Source organism: Bombyx mori, chromosome 21 (genome assembly GCF_030269925.1).
Source record: "Bombyx mori chromosome 21, ASM3026992v2".
In the NCBI taxonomy this organism is placed as follows: domain Eukaryota; kingdom Metazoa; phylum Arthropoda; class Insecta; order Lepidoptera; family Bombycidae; genus Bombyx; species Bombyx mori.
In genome coordinates, this window is record NC_085127.1 from 11,206,026 (window position 1) to 11,228,374 (window position 22,349).

Genomic DNA, 22,349 nt, shown 5'->3' on the forward strand with positions numbered 1-22,349 from the left:
AATCCATCCGACGGGGGACACATCAAAGGAAAAACGAAATTGTTATTTTTATTTAATTCCGAGCATTTTCATATTTATCTACCTTTTAAACCTTCTCTGGACTTCCACAAATAATTCAAGACCAAAATTAGCTAAATCGGTACTGCCGTTCTCGAGTTTTAGCGAGACTAACGAACAGCAATTCATTTATATATATATATATAGATAGATAGATAGTTGAATACATTAAAAACCTTGTAATACTTCACAGAAGTGAACACGCTATAATTTGATCTTCTTAAAATCATTTCGCGTTGATTCTGAAAAACTTTAAAAAATGTAACGAGCTTGTACATGACGTAAGCCAAAGTTATTTTGAAGGCGTCGGTAACACGCGCCGCCTTACTGAAATAGATTTTGTGGTACTCGAGACATGAAATCGAATTTCATTGGAAAGTAAGCTACCGGAATGGATGCTATGGCGGGATTTACTCGTGAGCGCTCACAATAAATCCCATCACTAATATTTAAAATAGGAACTTGGAGATAGTAAATAAGGTAACTATTACTACAGGCATAAGCTGTAGTACATCGCAATATAAAGGTTTACGTCTCCATAAGCTCCGATAAAGGCCCTGACAGACTACTGGTGGTAGGACGTGGGCCAGCAAGGGGACTCACCTACCGCCATCATGCCTTTTACTGCCGTGAAGCAATTTTGCGTTCCAATTTTAAGGATGCGACAGGCAATACAATTGAGTTTTCGAACTAATTTCTAATTACATCACGTTGTGGATTATACGGTCTTCAGTTTGTTCACCTATTAACGCAATAAAAAGTAGATGTAAAAAAAAGGAATGAAAATGTATCTATGTTCGATCATTATTTTTAGCTGAGTAACGAGAACTCGTCGTGTTACAACGAAAACAGGATGAAACGTTATTCGGCTATGTTTTATTATTATTATATAATATAGATATAGATATAGAATTCAGCTAGTTTTCTCATATGGCAAGGTGGATCGAGGACATAGAATGGCGGGACAAACGTGGATGAGAATGTCGGGCAATTGAACATTATAGCAAATAAAGGGGAGGTGTCTATGCCTAGCAGTAGGTACCCACTGCCAGATACCCATCTGAATATATATACCTACATAGTATTGTTGATCGAAGATTGGGTTGCAAGAAAAGCATTGCGGGCGACTCGTTTGATTTCCTAAGAGATCAGATGAAAGTTCAAATCCTATACTTTTTTTAGTACATAAATCTCATATTTATTTTAAACATGGATTTTCAACGATTCACTTAGAGATAATTGAAATTAAAACGATATACTACTCGTAGTACAATAATCACTAAAATTATAGTTTTTGATTTTAGTAGGCAGCGGCTTGGCTTTGCCCCTGGCATTACTGATGTCGATGTGTGACGATAAACACTCAATATCAGTGACGTAAAAAAAAAGAAGAAAAAATACCATATATTGAATTATTTCTAGACTTTTAAGTTACGTTTCAGTCTAGAAATCATTCTTTTAGAAAAATAGTCGGTACAACATAAATATATCGATGAATAAACACCTTAGTCCGGTGCGACCACGGAAACTTCGAAATATTAAAAATGTTATAATGACAATAAAAAATGCGATATCAAACCGTAAAAGTAGTTTTAATTATTTTACATCTATGAACTTTGATCATATATGTACTTAATCAGACGGTAACACAATCTGAAGATGTTACAAAAATTTCACTGTTTCGGAGTTCGACTTTGATATGTAATATCGGTTTATGATTTCATTGATAGACTAATATAATAATCAAATGCTTACTGGTGGTAGGAACTCTTGTGAGTCCGCGCGGGTAGGTACCACCACCCTGCCTATTTCTGCCGTGAAGCAGTAATGCGTTTTGGTTTGAAGGGTGGGGCAGCCGTTGTAACTATACTTGAGACCTTAGAACTGATATCTCAAAGTGGGTGGCGTATATACGTCGTAAGTGTCTATGGGCTCCAGTAACCATTAACACCAGGTGGGCTGTGAGCTCGTCCACCCACCTAAGCAATAAATAAAAAAAACTAGCCGGTGCTTTTCTCTGTTTCCCCTACCTAATGAATGGTAGCCTTAGGGGCTATTCGAATTTTGCGCGGACTGGTAGGTGAACTCACGAGCTCAACCCGAGAGAATTGCTAATACTAGCCCTAGCAAGAGCAGTGCTTCGCTGAATCTACTATCGGATCGGAATCGCGACCCACTGAGAAGATCCGGCGAGAAACTCAGTGGGCTGTGTCTATGGCCTAGTTCGCACGTCAAACTCTTCCTCACAGTCGACGAGTTCGAAGAAGACGGTGACCGGTGCTTGAAGAGGCAAAGCCGGTGTTTTTTTTCATCAGATGCGGATTTTAAATTTCGCACGTCACACATTCCGAAAACGATGAATCAAATTTTCAGAAACGCTTCGAAATCGGAACAATGTGACTGAATATGTTTTACCTGTGATGATTCACTTTAGCACCGTCTGTCGGGAATTTGTAACCGATAATAACTTTTAAGGCAGCTTTAATAATAGTTAGATAAGTGTTAAAATTGTATTGAGAATTTAATGCTAAATTTACATAACATAGTTTTGCATTTGGATAGGCAGGAGGGTGATATCTGCCCGTGCGGACTCACAGTACGCTCCAAAAGCAATATAGTTTCTGTAAGATCGTCGGGCCAAACTATTACTGCGTTATTGACGTCATCTATGTAAAACTACATCCAAACAAACACAAGTTTTAATACTTTACGCGGAGCATGTACTAATATAAAAATACGGCCAGGGTCGTATTGTTGGTTTGGCGATCGTTTTCAGACTCTTCGCCAATACGTACGTCACTGTCCGATTGAATTCGTCTTAATTGAGAAACTCGTCATAGTGATTCGCTTGTGGTATTTCTATTGAATTTAACCAACGGATTCATTACTTATAAAATTACGTGATGAGATTAAATTATAAAGAAAACCAGTAAATAACATAAATGCGATACAAAAATGTCAAAAAGATAATCCTGAGAGTTCCTGTCGCCTATTAAGGTACGGATATTTTTGTCAAAACTTTGAATTGTTTTATTTTTCTTTGCAAAGGAAAATACTTATAAAAATGTATTCTTTCAGTTTATAGAATTAAAAAGTCTCCTTTACAAAGTACTCTTTCCGTTTCTTTTAAATCAAGCGCACACCTTAAAGTATCTATTAAACTGAAAAAAAAATACAATTTTTCAATTACATTTTTGGAGTTTACCAAAAAATAAGAATTTTAGATTTATAAACCACTTCAATTCTAAAGGTGCGAAATTTTATCTCAATTACGTCTAGTATTAAAGAAGAGCAATGAAGAAAAAAATTATCAATATCTACTGGTTTTAAAATGTTTTGAATTGGATTAAATTGCAGTTATTTCAACTTGGCCCTGTTCTGAAGTTAGTGGCAGTGTGAGACTTAAGTTACTTTATACCTTAAAAGTCGCATCTGGGTCAGATGTTTACATAAACGTTACGTATTCCATGACTCACACGACGAATTAAGCATTAAAATTGTTACTTATTTGCCATTAGCGTAACCCGCGGTTGCATCGGTTTTTAATCTATATATCTTTATATATAAAAATGAATTGCTGTTCGTTAGTCTCGCTAAAACTCGAGAGCGGCTGGATCGATTTGGCTAATTTTGATCTTAAATTATTTGTGGAAGTCCAGAGAAGGTTTAAAAGGTAGATAAATATGAAAAAATTCTCGGAATGAAATACAAAAATAACAATTTTTTTTTTCCTTTGGTGTGTCCCCCGTCGGGCGGATTTCTTTTGCTTGTTTTAAGTTTACTTTATACATTAGTTTAGGTTTTTTATTTATCGATTGAGGCACGACGAAGTCTGCCGGATCAGCTAGTTTTCAACAATAAAAAAAAGAAACCCTTACCTATTCGTTGGTAGTCTAAGGGGCTATTCCAGTTTATTTTTTAATTAATCGTACTGTTGTATTATTATAGGCTAGAATACATTTTATGTATCGCATTTAGTAGCCAATTATTTTTTTTCAAATTAAATTCCAAGTAGGCCAATTTTCGTGATCCATCAACAAAAATATTTCAATTATTTCCCATAATAGATTATAGTTCTATAATAGAGAGACGAATACGTTCTTAATGTTATTTAACTTTTATAGAACTATGCTAGAAATATTTCAGTTGCAAATCCAACATTGAACAAAAATCATTCAATAGGTCAGACAAGACGGGTAATCTTGCATGTACAGATTCCAATTCTAATGGTACATATATACCTTTGGACGTGTTCAATCAAAGGCGTTGATTGCTAATTAAAAGTTACTTGTTATGGTCGTAGAATAGAAGCTAAACCTATTAAATTGACTGCATTAATGATGCCTAAATTGAGAAGATGATAACGAAAGTAAGATAGATATCAGTTTTACAAAAATTATTGCTAAAAATATTACAAGAATTTGTCTTTATTAAATATAAGCGTTTCTTATTATCAGTTTTACAAAAAAGATACTGCTAAATATAACAATAATTTGTCTTTCTAGCGGTGCATATTATCAAGAAATGAACTCCGAGGCACGATGTTACTTCAATACTATGGCATATCGCTCTTCAAATGTAATTTTGGGAATTACGTTACGGTACGGGACGGTAACAAAAATACCAATATGAAGTCAATAGATCTTAGAATCCTCCCAGTGAGGATGAGGCTGCAGCTTAGTGTGAAAGTTTTTACTGGTGGTAGGACCTCTTGTGAGTCCGCGCGGCTAGGTACCATCGCCCTGCCTATTTCTGCCGTGAAGCAGTAATGCGTTTCGGTTTGAAGGGCGAAGCAGCCGTTGTAACTCTACTGAGATCTTAGAACTTATATCTCAAGGTGGGTGGCGCATTTACGTTGTAGATGTCCATGGGCTCCAGTAACCACTTAACGCCAGGTGGGCTGTGAGCTCGTCCACTCAACTAAGCAATAAAAAAAATATATATTAAAAAACCAGTATTTGAAAGTCTAAGTTTTTTAAAGTTTTAATTTTATTTATTATCTCTCTTATTTATCTCTATAAGCATTTTTCATTTATCCAACGAAGGTCTCAACATTTTTTTTGGTTAGGAATTTTAGTAAGGGTTATTCAGTTTATTAATCTTAAAATAAATATTTTTCTCAGTTTCTCGTATGGAACCTTTTGTCACTTTATAGGAAATGCCTAATTAAATAAGTCATTGATGGATTCGTTTTATTCGCATAGATAAACTCCCAAAAATTTTTACCTAAACATTCACTCCACAGCAATTTCAAAATATATCACATTATGTCTTATTTATCTTCCGGTTTAAAATATTATTATTATTTTAGACTGTAAATAGACGATAATACCAAAGTGGACATAAAAATCGACAAATAAATCAGCGTTCATCGTCAGTACAACTCTGAAAATTGTACGCACCTACGTGTTTATTTAAGGTTAGATTTTCAAGGAAAATGACTTCATTTAGGTCTTGAATAATTTGGTTTCAAAATTCTAGGTAAATAATTATTAATCAAGGTACGTAATAAACAATGACGATAGCCCAGGTTTTTGTTCACACTTTGCTGTAAAACAGTAAGTTTGGTTTCGAAGGTGGAGATAGTATCAAGGACACGTGCGACATGCTAAGGCATTAGTGTTATGGCATACGCTATTCCTGCACAGGTGATTTCCACCATCTATCCGACGCAAAACAAGCATGGGTTCCGATTTGATATGTGGGCATAAATGATATCTAAAAGGAAAAAAAGGTTGACTTAATTTTCCACATAACTAAAATTATAATAAATACCTATATATATATATATATATATCAAAGAATAAAAGCAAAACATATTTTTCGAAAATCCCTTCAATACGAGAAAGCCTTTGGGACCTATCTATTTTATATTAAGTAGTGTCGAAGGATTAATCTGTGAGCTGGACTGTACTTACAATGTAGAGAGTCGTGTACCTAGAACTTGTTTTTGAAGAAAGGGACGGGATCGAAGTCTAGAAATTTCTGAGATACCTTCGAGTTAAAAGACTTCTTCATACGATGATAATTTTTTAAATGTGAACGGCTCAAAATCAATATTTTTACATCATAATCCTAATCAAAAACAGGGAACTATTATCATTTTTAAGCCTATATTCATCGTTAAAGTGATTTTATATTTCGTAAATCCGCAATGTGCACTGTACTAAGCTCATGGGTCAATAACTTCACTCAGTAACCCGACGTGTCAGCTTAGGGACGACCCTCATACGTTATTTATACTTTATATTAAATTAGTTGATGTGGCTGCCGTTATCCTGTCGATTTATTCTGGCAGTAGTGTGATTAGTGCGAGGTTTTTAACTTCTCGATCGCGTATAAGTTAACTCAAATTTGAAGGTAATTTTACGATTGCCGTATAATAAAATGTAATTTGCAGAACCCAAACACGATGAAATAAAAGAAATGCTAAAGAAAGAAACATAAACAGTCCCTCTGGATACTTTTGGAGGTGTGACGTGAAGCAGTTGGCGGTCGTAAAACTCATATTAAATCCTTAAGCAGCATGATATGATAGTTAATTGTGTGGAAAAAGAGGACATGCTAGAGAATCCCACATTATATGGAATAAGCAATTTAAAACGAAACACGTGAGTTTTTCATATGAAAAAATATATCCAAATTTTCGTAGATATTTGCCATGAATATTTTTCATTCGGTCCAATTAATCGAATTATTTAATTATGATTTATGAATACACGCGCGTGAGTAACCAGATGTGTTTGTTTCATTCCGTTGTATTATTGGCTTGTGTAAAGCCTGCATTATTTTATTACCAATTTTTGAGTTCCACTCTTATCGAAGGTTGAAGAACAAAAGGAACATTCTAATTTCTGAAGCGGTGGGCCTGAAGCGGTAGTTAATTATCAAAAAAAAACCTCTCAATTACCTGTATCACGTTTTACGTGTAAAAACCTATTAAGGAGGTAGTATTTAGTAATACTCAACTAGTATTTGTTACAAGCTGTACAAAGTACAAGCTTTGGGACAACTGATTAACTATTATATGGAAAAACTGGTTAAGTTAATTCAATAAATTTACGCAAGAGCATCCGGGTGATGGAAGGCCGGCTATCCTCGACCCACGCTGGTTCTGGCCCAGCGGGGTATTCCGTAGGGTAACCCACTCTAACCGGCTCCATCTAGGCGGGCTTCGGACAGTCTGCCGACCGAGAGGGCTGCTGGTCGTGGCGCCGACGACCGCCAGTCCGGCGTCCCGAGGGGGAGGGTGATGGGAGAGATGTGCTCCGCATTAAACGCTTCACTTTCCCCCCTTTGCTTTCTCATGAGTTCTGTCTCATGCGAGGTTTGGACGTTGGTTGTTGAGCGACAGGAGGCTTTAGTCAGTTCGACTCTGACATACCCCGCCCAGTATCCCCAGAAAAGGGTGGAAGTCCGGCGATTACCTCATGACCAAAAAAAAAAAAAAATGTTAATTCAAGGGGATATTTCAAATGCTGACTAAGGACTTAGAAAGTACTTAAAGTGCTAATCAAGCCCAAATTGTGCAGGTGTCTTTAGAAGAACTGAATTAAGCTGTGTTACGAACTCTTGCGTACTCGTATTTTAATTACTGCTTATTGTTGGTAAGTAGCAAGTATTATACTTTATTTATTGCTTAGATGGGTGGACGAGCTCACAGCCCAGCTGGTGTTAAGTGATTACTGGAGCCCATAGACATCTACAACGTAAAGGCGTCACCCACCATGAGATATAAGTTAAGGTCTCAGTATAGTTACAACGGCTGCCCCACCCTTCAAACCGACACCCATTACTGCATCACGGCAGAAATAGGCGGGATGATGGTACCTACCCGTGCGGACTAACAAAGGGAAAAGCATAAATTTAAATATTTCTTGCAACATCCCCTCATTTAAGTTCTGCATGTTTTAGTTTCAAGAAAGATCCTTTTATTACGTGTTATCGATAAGGCTTTTCCCCATGAACTGTATTCTTGGACGGCTGAGACGGCCGACCTCATCTCCTTTCGCGGCGGTAAGGCGACACCGGTGCCTCGGTCGAGTCTCGAGAATCTCGCCAGTCGCACCACAGCACGCGTCGACTCGACATGTAAGTACGACCGCTCTGTCTGTGCCTCATAGTGTGTCAGTGAGAAATAAGTGTTTTTTTTTTTTTGTAAACGGTGCATTGATCTCTGTATACTTATTTTAAATTGCCAAGCGTTCGGTAAGTGCATTCGGTGCAGTTTAGAATTGTAGGAGCAAAATTTAGACTGTTGAAGATAAGCGTCCCAGGGATAACTTCTGAGTTTCAAAATTATCTCGTGACCTATTTAATGTTTAATTTTGACGGTTTAATTGTGTTAACTATAACTTTATTAATGCGATACGTATGGATATCATTATTTTTAGTTAGCCCCATAAATTCTTTCAATGGACAAATCAGCCAGTTTTGTGGACGCGTAGAACGAACGTCCCGTTTCTATTTTTGAATATCGCGGTGCTCGGTTTCAATATTATTTCGTCCAATGGGAACGTTGTATCCAAAGTTTTCCCGCGCTTTTGGCAGGTTGCCAAGCGGAGCCAATCGCATACGAGATTAGATGCGTGGGCGTCCGAGACGCGCATGCGTGTTCCTGTCGTTAGAAATGCGGTTTTATTTTTCAGCTGAGATAAATATAAACCGGACTTGTAATCAGCTGGTGCGTCTAGCTGCCTCTATTTCGCTGACTAAATATGCTAATAGTTCAATAATAATTTTCCAATTAAATATCCTAATTTGTTCAGTCACGATCACAAACAACACAACGCTGTTTTTCACCGTAACACTTTAGAACATATGTTTAACGGTACAAATGCTATTAGTAATAAAGTAAGCAATACAGTTATAAAATAAATTTCGAAACACTTGAAATAGCAGAAAATTGATGGCCACCTTGAAACAGTAACAATTGTTGAGACAGCAAGGCTATGACGAATGATGTTAAGCTTTAAAGAGAAAATTGTGGAAAAATATATATTTTTTCGTTAGCTAATATATTCTTCATTGTATTTAATCTACTATGTATTTTTTTATTGCTTTAATGGATGCGTGGGGCTATAGCTCACTGGCGTTGAGGTTAGTGGAGTCAATAGATATTATAAACGTGAATGCCGCCGGCTACTTTGAGACATGAGGTCGATGTCTACAGTTGTATTGCGTAACGGCTGTCCTACCCTTCAAACCAGGACGAATAGCTGCTTCGTGGCAGAGAGAGACATATGCTATCTAAATATATATTTTTCAAATGAGTATAAGTAGTTTTTATTAGATATTAATTTTAAAAAAAAACATATAAAATGGAGTAGGCCGTTCCATGTTTAGACCCGTTGCGTTTGTTTTTTAAATAATACCTTACAGGCGCATTGGAATGTCGTTTACCTTAGGATAAATATCATATGTCCAAAGTCAAAACATAAGTTTTATGATTAAAGATATAAAAGTCGATATTTAATTATATTAATGCTTACGTTATTAAATTTGAACGAATTTATTTGCGGCAACGATTATTACTCTCGCCATCAAAGTGCTTCATCGAAATCAGTCAAATACATTTGTGTGATTGACAAGGATATTTTAACATATATAAATATTACAATAAATACGAAAAAAAAAACAAAAATATACAATTTACTGGTACACCATTACCAGTAGCAAATCTTTTTAAATAAAAATATACATGTGAATTGAAAACTATCATAAATTATCAAAATAACATTCCCAACATGAAGTGTCTTTAATGAATTTACAACGTTTCATTGTACACAAAAAATAAATATTGATACAATTGTATTCTTCTGTTTTATTAAATGATGAAACTCGTGTCGTTCAGGAAACACAGACTGGTGCACCTTGTTTGCTATGCAAATGCGGTTGATAAAACAAAAACATTATATTGCGAGAATTCATGGAATGCACGTTTTGGCGTGGCCGTACGAGAAAGACACGTTTGTCGGACGTGATCAAAGCTTATCTGTGATTTATTTATACAGGGCTTCAGATGTTTTCTTTTGAACCCATCAACAATTATGGATTATTTTTGAAAGGGTAGGTCAGCAAGGCGTTGACGTCAACGGTAGTATTCATGTTGGGGCGGTTCCGTCAACTATTTGAAATCATGTTGGCCCGCGAAAGGGGAATAATGTACTATATAATATACGCGTTATTATAAATACTGATTTTTTATCATAAGCTCATTTACTGTAGTCATTTCATATATAATGGAAATGTATTTGCGTGACGTCTAGGCGTTCCTCGCGGTATGTTTTTTACCGAGTTTCTTCGTTTTCGTAAAGGTTTTTCTTCCTCGAGATCTCACTCACAAGTCACAGCGTAGCTGAAATACCCCTTAGGTTCAAGCGAATAGTTAAAGGAAAAAAAGGTTTTCTATCATCCTATTTACGACGAAAACGAAGTACATAATGGATTTCGAACCAGCATTTTGACAAATGAGTTATTTATTTATTTAATTATACAGGCGAGCTCTAAAGGCACCGTGGACACTTCGTTTACTGGAAATAGTCGGATCCACATCTTGTAGTTGTGGCACTAAAACGCCGTCTCAACATTGAATGTAGTTTTATGTGGCTTCACTAAGGCGCCTTCCGTCAACGTTCTTTACTATTAATAGTAGGTCTCAAATAAACCCAGTAAAACTTTTGAATTTTTCATCATTTTCCATTGATTGATATCTAATACATTATACAGCTCGACCATTTTAAGGTCGATCGATTTATTTTAATAATTAACCCGAATATCATAGTCGAGACACCCAAGCGATTTTTGTAAAAGGTAAATACTATCTTAAGCTTTTGATGTCCATAAGTACAACAAACGGAAAATGGGAAACGCATTTACAATAAACAAGAATGTGGAAAGATAGATGCTTTCAAATAATATTAACCTTTTTGACTGCTGTTTTCATACTAAGCAATGAGACTATGCCAGAGTTCAAACCCTGCAGGCTAGTTCAAATGTTTTCCAAGAAAGTAAGTACTTAGCACAAATTCCCGATTGACTTCACGACATATCGCTAAAATTGTTTAATAAAAATCAAACGAAAAATATTACAAATTTTCGTAATTACTGCTGATAGAGCATAGCGTTAAAGTTGGAATGAAAAAAAAATGGTTTCCATTTGTAATTTTTTTAAATGTTCTTAGAATGGAAACGCGAGCTTTGAATGAGAGTAATGCCCCAGACTAAAGCTAGTGAGCAAAACAATATCCTGAACCTTGTCCGTCCAGTGACCGCGTCTTGAGGCCTTACGCTTCGAGAAATGCGAATGTGACTCACAACAAAGAATTCCAAAATGAGTCACAGCATTTCATAACAAATTCCATTAATTCTTCTTGCCTTTTCTTTAAACACAATTGTCCTTTTGCTGTTTTTTTTATAGGATGCAAATAATAAATAAATTTCCATACTCTATAACAGGGCTGTCCAAACTACATTAATTAAATTTACAAAAAAAATTTTTAAAACACAATACTTTCCGTGAATTCCCCCAATAAAATTAAAGTAAAAGATAGCCTCACTTTTAAATGATGTCATGGGAATGAAATGTTACAAAAATAAAGATAAATTATACCAAACACTGATTAAATGTTTTGAAAAATATTTCTATTCTCCAAAACGATTTTCTGATTAAAACATTCGTCGCGGACCACACGAAAATAAACACCGGGCAGCGGTCTGTACAGCCCTGTTCTTTAAGAAGAGGTACGAAGAATTGCACAACCCGCATTCTAAATATCTTTAACAGAGATATTGACTGACATCATGGCACGCTTGACAGTCATTAGACCAGCTAAGCAATTGTGATTGTACCTTGCATGTAATGAAGTTTGGAGAAAATCGCTATCTATACAAAAGCGTTAGTGGCAAAGCACAACATGCCTTTCAATCATTGTTTTCCAATTTATTTTATTTTAATTGGAAGACATATTTTACTGCTTGTTTCTATAAATTTTATTATAGAAAACTTTGAGAACAATAAAATAAAAAGAAGAAATTTTTAAATGTCCTATGTAATATAAAATGTATGTCGTATCATATTTATAAAGCAAATTTCAAACAGTTAATTGTAGTACTTTCTTTATTTTTATTTGTCGATTTCTTTTTTCTGATAAAATAAAAATATTCACGAGAAAGAAACAGAAACATTCCTTTTGAATCACCGTATTTCTAAATTATGCTAATGCCTTGCGAACGGTCTTCTAGAAACGGTGACAAGGTCTCTTCCGTATGCTCCATTGACCTCTGTTTCGTAATCGCATATTTCACAGTAAAATTAGGAATACATTAAGATGAAATTGTTTTTTAATAAAGTTGTTCATCTGTAGATCTTTTTATTAGCTGAGCCATAGACGAAGCAAGCAGTCGGCGTACATAGAATTGGTATTAGTCAGGATATTATAGCGAAGTTATAAAATCATTGTACTGTCTTCGATCCTTGATGCGCGTGCAAATTCAATTTAATCGGACGTATTGAAATCGATGTAAATGATGTTCAAACATGCCATTACATACAAATGCTAAAAAGCTTCCACCATAAATAACTCCTAGCACTTTTTATTTATTTAAATAAACTTCGAACCAAATTAATTCTTGAATTAAGTAAGATTCCTCAGAAAGTATACAAGACGAAAAACATGTTTTCTTTGCTACGAACATTCTAAAGACGTTTTTGATTGAAGAAAGGAAAAGTTATTTATGTTAGATAATGTTGTTTTTAAAGTTATTTTAGTTTTGTCTATAACAAGTACATACTTATTTTAGACTTAAATTTATTTCGTATTTTTATACAATACAAGTGGCCCACACCGGCCCCGCTCGGGTCTTTAACAAAAATTTCAACGATATTTGACGTTGTTTTATATTTTTAAATAAAAAAAACACTTATTGCGGCATAACTATAATAGTTAGATATATGCTGTCGCGACACTTTTTGTAAATAATAATGTGTTCTACAAAGTCGTGGTACATTATTTTATTCGATCATCAATAGTTTTCGCAGGGCACGCAATATAAAGAATATTTTAGGTAATTTTTTTACACCTTAGGTTACATTATTGGAGTTTTAGTAAGGATCCCTAATTTTTTTCAAAAAATATTATAGTCTATGTCACTCGGGAATAGTTTAGCTTCCAAAGAGTGAAAAAATTTTTCAAATCGGTTCAGTAGTTTCGGAACCTATTCAATACAAACAAATCTTTCCTCTTTATAATATTAGTATAGAAAAATATTTGTGTCAAAGATTATTTGCACATGGATGCGAATGGATGTATGCGTAAAACGATTTAAAATATATATTTTTAACATTTGCAATGAAGCGACGAAATGTTGAGCAGAGGTTTTTAACCTTCCGTGAGCTTCGAACGGAACGTACCGAAAAAACCGATTCAAACGGTGAACGGTTGTTCCGATAATTAATGGCTTTGAAATACCTACGTGAATTACATGCGATTCATACGTACATTTCAAAAGAAACGATGAAATATTGGCAATCTATTTCACTGAATCAATGCACCTTTTTTGTTTAAAAAAAAAAACATTTTTTTTTTAATTATCGTTTGTAAGCTCAAGGTTTTTACTCGGTGTTAAGTGATTTCCAGCTTTCGCCATGCAGGTCGGAGACTCAATAATAATTGTATTCTATAATGACTGCCTCACCCATCAAGGCATGTTTGTGGTACCCACACGTGCTTTTGTTGAGCGCCATGACATTTTCTTCTTTAAACGATGTTTATAAAGTGTTCATATAGAGTTATAACATTAGCATTTTTGATGTCCATGAGCACGCGTGATCAGTCACCATTAGATGGGATGTGTGCTCTTAGGCCATTTAAAGCAAAAAAATCCATGAGCACAGATGATCAATCAATATTATAGGATGTGTGCTTTACGTCGAGTTAACTGCACTATTTACCAATCTTCCGTCCGCATTAATAGTATCCTCAACTTACAACCTAGTCTAACAATCACAATAAATCGACGCTTGAAAGGCAAACGTGACTAAGCGACAATAACTGCTTTGTACATAAATGATAGGCAATAACAATATTCGATGCACAAAAAAAATAATTTCTAGGTCTATTAAAATAATTTCAATCCTATAGCTAGATTTTTTTTCAGTTATTTCGACTTTAAATTAGTCTACTGTAAAGTTCACGCATTGTCGCTTAGTCACGTTTGCCTTTCAAGCGTCGAAATGTTTTCTATATTGACTAGCGAGTTCTCAGGCCTTAAATTCTCAAGGTTGTTGTCAGGCAAACGGCTGGTACTAAGCCACTTGTAACTTCCACACATGCTGATGTAGCCTAGTGGGATAAGAAGTTAAAGCACTCAGTCTACTGGTGGTAGGATCTCATGTGAGTCAGCACGGGTAGGTACCACCACCCTACTTATTTCTGCCCTGAAGCAGTAATGCGTTTCGGTTTGAAGGGTGGGGCAGCCGTTATAACTATACTGAGACCTTTGAACTTATATCTCAAGGTGGGTGGCGCATTTACGTTGTAGATGTCTATGGGCTCCAGTAACCACTTAGCACCAGGTGGGCTGTGAGCTCGTCCACCCATCTAAGCAATAAAATAATAATAAAAAAACATTTTTAATAAATAAGTACATTTTCCAATAGATTTTCATCTAAGGGAGCTGAAAAAACAAAACCACCAAAATGGACGCGATCAAGAAGAAGATGCAGGCGATGAAGCTGGAGAAGGACAATGCGCTCGACCGCGCTGCCATGTGTGAGCAGCAGGCCAAAGACGCCAACCTTCGTGCTGAGAAGGTACCTTCATAAACCTATATTTAATTGAATTAACAAAAGTCGGAATTATGCAGCAACCATTGGTCTGCACATGTCCCTGGAATTGCTGATGTCCATGAGCGACGATGACTACTTACCATCACGGAAGCAGTATGCTCGTCTACCTACAAAGGCGGCAGCTTGGTTCTGCCCCTGGCATTGCTGAAGTCCATGGGCGACGGTACCCACTCACCATCACCGGGGCCGTATACTCGTCTGCCAACAAGGGCAAAAAAAATAGAACTGAAAAATCAACGGTAGTTAATGAAATATTTTTTAAAGATTGAGACATTGCATTCTAATAATGAAATACCAATTTATGACTTTTCGTTAATTTTTTCATAAAGATATTCATTAATGATGTAAAATTCAATATTTTACTGTGATTTTAATGTGGAATTACGATTGTTGCGTAATAGAATAATAATTTACCCACTATTATTAAAAAATAAACGCACAAAATAAATTATAATTATACTAAATTATACAAGAATGCATCTATGAAAACATTTCACCACTTATCAAAGATAACAGAACATAAAATTAATATATTAGTAGGCAAATATTTCAACTTTTTTCTTTTTCAAACAAGTAGTTGCCTAAATATTGTACGATAGAAGAATTAAATCTTGGAAATAATAATACTTTGACATTAACCATAATTAAATAAACAAATGCAATTTTTTTGTTGGCACCGAACCTTGGTTGCATCTCGCAAGCCCATGTCAAGGCTAAAAACGACTTTGCAATGCTACTCATATGTTGTAAAGTACACGCAGAGAAACATATATCTTGTTACTACCGGTCATCGTTCTCGTCGAACCTTTCGCTTGCGACGAAGGGCCCGGCGAGTAAATTAACCCGCAGACACAGCACACTGAGTTTCTCGCCGGATCTTCTCAGTGGGTCGTATTTCCGATCCGATGGTAGATTCTGCGAAGCACTGCCTTTGCTAGAGCTAGTGTCAGCAACGACGTCAGGCTTGAGCCCCGTGTGCTCACCTACTAGTTAAAGTCACGCTGAAATGGTCTATCAAGACCATTAGCTAAGGTAGAAAAGAAAAACTTGTTACTAAGTATAAATATATCCCCTGGACACAACGAAATAATGTATGCTTGCATGCGTCTAGAAAGGTTCGAGATTAGGCTTATACTTCTGCCACGTTTTCTTGTCATTGTTTTATTTATGTTCTTATTAGATTATGTTCTTATTAGATCCGTAATTTGAATTTATTCTTATTTGTGAATTACGAATCTCTTGTTTTTTTTTTGTTTTTTTATTTTATTTAATGAGTTATATTTAAATTTTTTTTTATGAAGAATGCAAATAAATAACAATGAAAATCCGGTTCATTATCAAATCTAAATATTCCTATTAGAATAATATAAATAAAGTAAACTAAGACTTTTAGAATTAATTTGCGGTTCGTAAAACGATTTGTGGTTACAACATTTGATTATAAATTTATTTTAACATTTTCCTGCTCTGTGTAATTTGTATTTAATGAAAAATCTCAAGTAAAATAGTAACATACTATTAGGTACCTAACGAGATGTAGCGTTTCGATAGAAAATAATAAAAAAATACTATTACTGTCATTTCAATGAGTTAGAATAACATCCTGTGTCCTATAGATAGGAAAGACGGCGTTCACGGTCTTCAACTTAGAACTAAATTTTTTAGGCTAAGAAGCTAATTTATATCAATAATTAGTAAAAATATTTTATATTTTAAAGCAAGTGACCCCTCTAATCGCCTTAAAACATGTTTATTAATCTGTTACAATATAATTGTATTTTATAGGAATTTGCAATAACAAAGATTTAATAAAACACAAAATGCCTAATAATTTATTATCATTTTCTACTTTTGAATAATTTTAATCTTTCGTGTAGGCCGAAGAAGAGGCGAGACAGCTTCAGAAGAAGATCCAGACAATTGAAAACGAGCTCGACCAGACACAGGAGTCTCTCATGCAGGTTAACGGAAAGCTCGAAGAGAAGGAGAAGGCTCTGCAGAACGTAAGTACTTGCTTACTAATCTATCGATAGAATTGATAGAACTAGTTTTTTTAAGGAATTTTATGACCTGGTAACTAAGACCTTTAGGTCAGATAGAACTAGGAGACGATTGGAAAATGCTGTCTCAATAATAATAAGTAAATCTCGAAGTAAAGACATTCAAAGTCCTCGTGTAAGGAAGCACTAATTGAGCGTATAATCGAAAAAGTACCCAATTATTTGCGTCACTTTTCAACACTTGGTTCATATGATTTTTTAAAATTGACAATTACTCAAGATAGGGTTTTAAAAAAATTGTTCTCCGCCTAAATATTTCGTTTGTTACGTGATTTCCAGGTAAAATTCTTTTTGAGGAAGCAATAAATTTTCCTCATTGAATGATTTTGTATGAGTTCTCAAACTAAATTTACATTGTAGTGCTGTCAATTAATATGTTATAGTGCTGTACTACTGCGGAAGTCGTCTGTAAAGCGCTCCCGCCAAAGTAGGTAGACCAGCCGACAGCGGGCTTTGTGGAAAGTGGTTACAGTTCATAAACTGGCTCTGAATACATATTCTAAGGTTTCAAGTAGTTCAAGTAGTATTTTCTTCGATTACCGGGGCTTAAAATTAAAATTGCTTATGTGGCTTAGTGTGGTGTTTATTATTTCAATTACTGATGTCTCGAAAATTTTATATTTTTCGTGGTCGCGGACGACTATCCGGAAATTAAACTCTAAGAGTAGATTTTGTTATTTCAAGTACCTAGCTCTGATTTGAGGTTTGGGTGGAAGGTGACGTTGAGAGGATTATACACATATCTGGGAGTGAATAGCTATTTATTTGGTTTAAGCGACACTTCGTTTAATACCCGACATTTATCTTTGTAATTAAAGGTGCGTTTTATTTGGTATTAGCATCAAAAGTTCGATGTTTTTAATTGAACTTCAATTATATATCATCTTTTTTCCTGTAAAGTTCCTCTCCTGTAAAGTTGCAAAACCCCTCGTTGTATGTATGCGTACTTACCAACTGCTCTAATATTGACTGTGGTGCATTTTGTTTATTGAACTCAGGAAATAAGAACGACCATAAATAAATAAATTATTGATATCTGAAACATGACCAATAAACTCTAATAATCTCTCAATGCACAAAGAGAACGCGTCAATATATTTTGAAAAAAATAATAATTTTTAAACATTTTAAGGAAAGCGAATGTTTTACTAATTGTAAAACCCGTTTTCGCAAGGTCGTTTATAGATAGATGTGTAACCTCGATTAAAGAAACTGTTATAGGTTTATTACATTTTGTTAGTGCTGATCTTCGTTTAACAATATTGAATGCTATTTTCACAGTCGATTATTTTCTTAGTAAATTATTTATTTAGCTCTGATCTGCTATAGTTGCTCGTTGAAAGTTTAAAATATAAAACGCATGTGTAATGTAAAAAAAAATTATTTGTCATCACTACACAGTATAAAACAAAATCGCTTTCTCTGTCCCTATATCTGTCTGTCCCTATGTATGCTTAAATCTTTAAAACTACGCAACGGATTTTGATGCAGTTTTTTTTAATAGATGGAGTGACTGAAGAAGAAGGTTTATATGTATAATAATATCCATTAAATAGTGGAGAAATCAATAATAAATTACAGTTTCCGAAGCGAAGCGAGGGCGGGTCGCTAGTATATATTTTGTAATTTAATATGAATGGCTATGGTTTAAGAGTTAGAGTTGAAATTTAAAAAAATGGAATAAAGAGGAATGTTTCTTTTTCCGGTTGAAGTACAATCATAGCATGGTTATGCATACGACGGAAGTGAGCATTGTAGTATTGTCTTTATCGTTTACTAGCGACCCGCCCTCGCTTCGCTTCGGAAACATTAAAACACATGAAACCAAAAAAATAAAATAAAATTTTTTTTTTAAAAAAGTAGCCTATGTTCATCAGGCACTATGTCGGCTTCTAATGGAAAAAGAATTTTTCAAATCGGTCCAGTAGTTTCGGAGCCTATTCGAAACAAACAAACAAACAAATCTTTCCTCTTTATGAATTAAATGTTTAAATGTTTTAATGTTTTAATTGCTAATTTCAATTTTAATTTTAATTTTACTAACATAGTTCTAAGTATTATTCAACTTACAACATATGGACTTAAGAGGGTCTGAATTAAATGAATTTTATTTATTTATTTATTTATTTATTTATAATATTAGTATAGAAATACTTACTCGTCAAACGTTAAAAAAATCAAGTACACACTTATTATAAAATTATTAAACTGAACTAAACAACCAACAAAATATTTTTTGAAATATAAAACATCATTTCTGCATCATTTTCAACATATTTATTAGAGTCAAATACCACGTACGCCTTCGTATCAATATATCCATACTATTGTTATTAATGCAAATGTAAGTTTGTTTGTTTATTTATGAAATATTCAAGGACTTAGACAGCCGACAAGTACACAAGGTATTTTTTTTATTCAGAAAAAAAAGGACTGTTTCCGTCGCATATAATATGTAGTTACATAATTTTTTTTCAATATCTACATTAAAGCGATGGAAGCCGCGTATAAAATTGTTACTATTCATTTGTCACTTATGATTAAATTATAATGATATCAATGAAATTGCACCACAGAGACCTAACAAAAATAGTAGCCTTATTTTTTTTGATTGAACACATTTCATTTTTTGTCTGTGCAATAGCTATAGTTACCTAATAACACCTATTGATTTATTGTTTTCAAAAATATCGTTATATTTTATATTATACTAGCTGTACCCGTCCGCTTCGCTGGACATTTAAAATTAACATTATTATTTCTCACCCCCAGAAAGATTCTCGTCATTAACACTCATATAAATATTAGCCTATCCATTAAGTACATGTATTTTCTACATGGATACCAAGTTTTAAGTCAATCGGCTGCATGGTTCAGTAGTTATAACGGAACATCCGTAAAAACCACTGTAATAGATATATTAGTATAGATTATATCGTTATATTTAAGATAGTTCATTGAGAAATATCAATGATGATTACGTGCTATAGTTGAATCTGAATGCGTTTGCTTCGCGATCCACAGGGGGCTGCTTTCTGTGCTCCCGTTTATTTTCGGCGCTCGACGCCTAATATGGGCCCGATGCCCGGTGTTTCGATATAAATAGACGCCTGACTAGCTGCTCTCATCTACAGATTTAGATTTAAACAACAAAACTTTCCGTAAACATTAAGATAGTTGGTAATGTAGATAGCTCGTTTTTAATTGAAAGTTATCAGTGGAAGCTTGACTGGGCTATTTCCATCAGCATTGCTGAAGCTCCCGACTGACGGTGACCACTTGTTTAAATAGGCTTTAGGCTTTTTCAGTTACCATAATAAATCAACACGTACAATGGCCGACACGGTTACAGAAATCGGCTTCATGTATATTTTATGCCTATTTTGAATAAAATATGGAACTGATACAGTTTATTCAATGATGTTTTTTACTTATCACTGTAATGAATACGTGATTATTAGTGAACAAGTGATTAATAATATTAATGACACTTACGCACGTATACGTATACATTTTTTATGTTTTCTATTAGAGGTGTTATGTTTTGTTTACATCTAAACAATTTCGTATTCGTATTTACAAATTTTGCGCGCGCTTAGCGTCGGTCATGCGTATAGTTGGTTAGTCGTTAAAACAGCACGGGAAAATAAAAAGATGGCGCTAGTGTTCGTCTCGAAGCTGTTGCCACGAGCGACACTCAGTCAACATGGCGGCGGGCGCTGCGCGGCCGGACGCAGCTCGGCTAGTGTAGTGATGTCCGCGCCCGCACCCCACGTCCACGGTCGCACCCCCGTGCGGCGCAGGGGGCACCAACACCACCCGCGTTTAAGGGGCGACCGTCAACCCGCCCCCGCCACGAATCCCGACCCCGAGCCGTCTGCGCGAACGACCTTAACTCAAACAGACGATGTTGTGCCTTGTGTCAATAGTGTCAGTGAATCTCAAGATGTGACAAGGACGAATAGTGACGATGCACTTTCAAATTCGAATCTTACTGTAGCCGAGGACTGTGCGAATGATGAACAAGAAAACGAATTAGATAGGGTTAAGAGTACTGATTCTCTAGATAGCTTAGACGATGAATTCTCGTTTGAAGAAAGGTCTGCAGGAGACGGTGCGGAAGCTATCGTTGCCGCGCTTCCTTCTGATATATCCGATGATGACCCTGAAACTGTAGAACTTGCAAAACTTCGATGTACTAGTGAATGTACCGAGGTCTTGGCCGAAAGAGAAAACAGGCGGCGAAGAAGATGCGCTGATTATCCCGGTCTCGCCTTTGGCAGTTCAATATTTTCTTCAGACACTATGATGAAGTTTTCCATTATCAAGAATGAGTTGCAGAACATAAAGAATACTGCGCTGAAAAGGGTAATGTCCTATATGATTTGAGTTAGTTAGATGTATGAGTAATCCAAGCGTGGGCCAAATGCGCACAGAACTATTTTTAATCACGTTCGTTGGAAAGCGAGGCTGTTCCACCGAGAGAATCTCGCTCGAGTCAATCAGCTGAGCCTGACATTTCTGTTGAAATGTTTACTTGAAGGATTACAAAACACGCTGCTAGATGTCGCGACCACCGACCAGTACACGTGGACCTTAAGTCAACTTTTAGCCCTTTATTGTTTCAACTAAAAGTACTACTATGAATTAAAAAAAACACAAAAAAGAATTATTTCTAAAATGAAGGTCGAATAGCCTAATGTAGTTAAAAGTATATAATTTATCTCGTTGCTATCTCAAGTATTTACTTGACAATATCCAGCGACTGGTGATAATATAAACCTACCAAACAACATTAGATAATGAATTTAATGCCTTCATAACATTTCCGCTGTACATTACAATTAATTATGAAATAGTCTTGAAAACGAAATCGCTGCTAAGCCAACCAACTACTGTTATTGCAGTTTTTACTTTTCTGTGCAACTTTCGAAAATATTACCTATTCACGTTGTAGACGTATGTAGAGAATGTTTTGCGCTGTTAAAATTTGCGGTATGATTAGATTATTTTTTTTGCATAAAATTTTTAGTAACTACAATATATTTTAACCGATTTATTTAAAATAATTCAAAAGACGATAACCTGCTAACCTGCTTTATTCAGAATTATACACTGTCATGAATAGATTTGTAAGACGAATTTTCCGAACTTGATTCAACTTTTAAATCTAAATGGCGCGAATGTGAGTTTAATTTACATAATTAGTTTGAATACCCATTTATTACGCAAGTTCAGTGAAGGCGATCGCAAACATCTTGAACCTTGAAACAGACGGATTTTACCGATAAAATCCAAGCAGACTGCGGGCCTAGTGAATAGTTAATTGTTATCACTGCTCAGAAAATGTCAGGGTACAAACAAGTCGCTCCCAAACTTGACTT

General features: G+C 35.1%; 1 protein-coding gene and 1 long non-coding RNA gene across 40 annotated transcripts in view; one reads left to right on the top strand and one right to left on the bottom strand.

Annotated features, from left to right (window-relative positions):
• Window positions 1-2,825: 2,825 nt before the first annotated feature.
• LOC100101174 (tropomyosin) overlaps window positions 2,826-22,349 on the top strand; it is a 50,070-nt gene continuing 30,546 nt past the window's right edge. For 15 of the 38 annotated variants that reach the window (XM_062674504.1, XM_038018263.2, XM_062674502.1 and 12 more), the window contains exons 1-3: window positions 7,992-8,148; window positions 14,717-14,869; window positions 16,783-16,908. In XM_062674504.1, coding sequence (XP_062530488.1) covers window positions 14,756-14,869; window positions 16,783-16,908 — 240 coding nt within the window. In that variant the 5' untranslated portion in view covers window positions 7,992-8,148; window positions 14,717-14,755. 38 annotated transcript variants of the gene reach the window in all.
• LOC134200879 (uncharacterized) lies at window positions 17,710-20,775 on the bottom strand. 2 transcript variants are annotated; one of them, XR_009975976.1, is made up of 3 exons: window positions 20,461-20,775; window positions 19,947-20,093; window positions 17,710-18,001 (listed from the first exon to the last, which is right to left on the bottom strand). It is a non-coding gene; the product is annotated as an uncharacterized LOC134200879 (long non-coding RNA). The 2 variants fall into 2 exon arrangements; XR_009975975.1 differs by lacking the exon at window positions 17,710-18,001 and having other exon boundaries at window positions 19,071-20,093.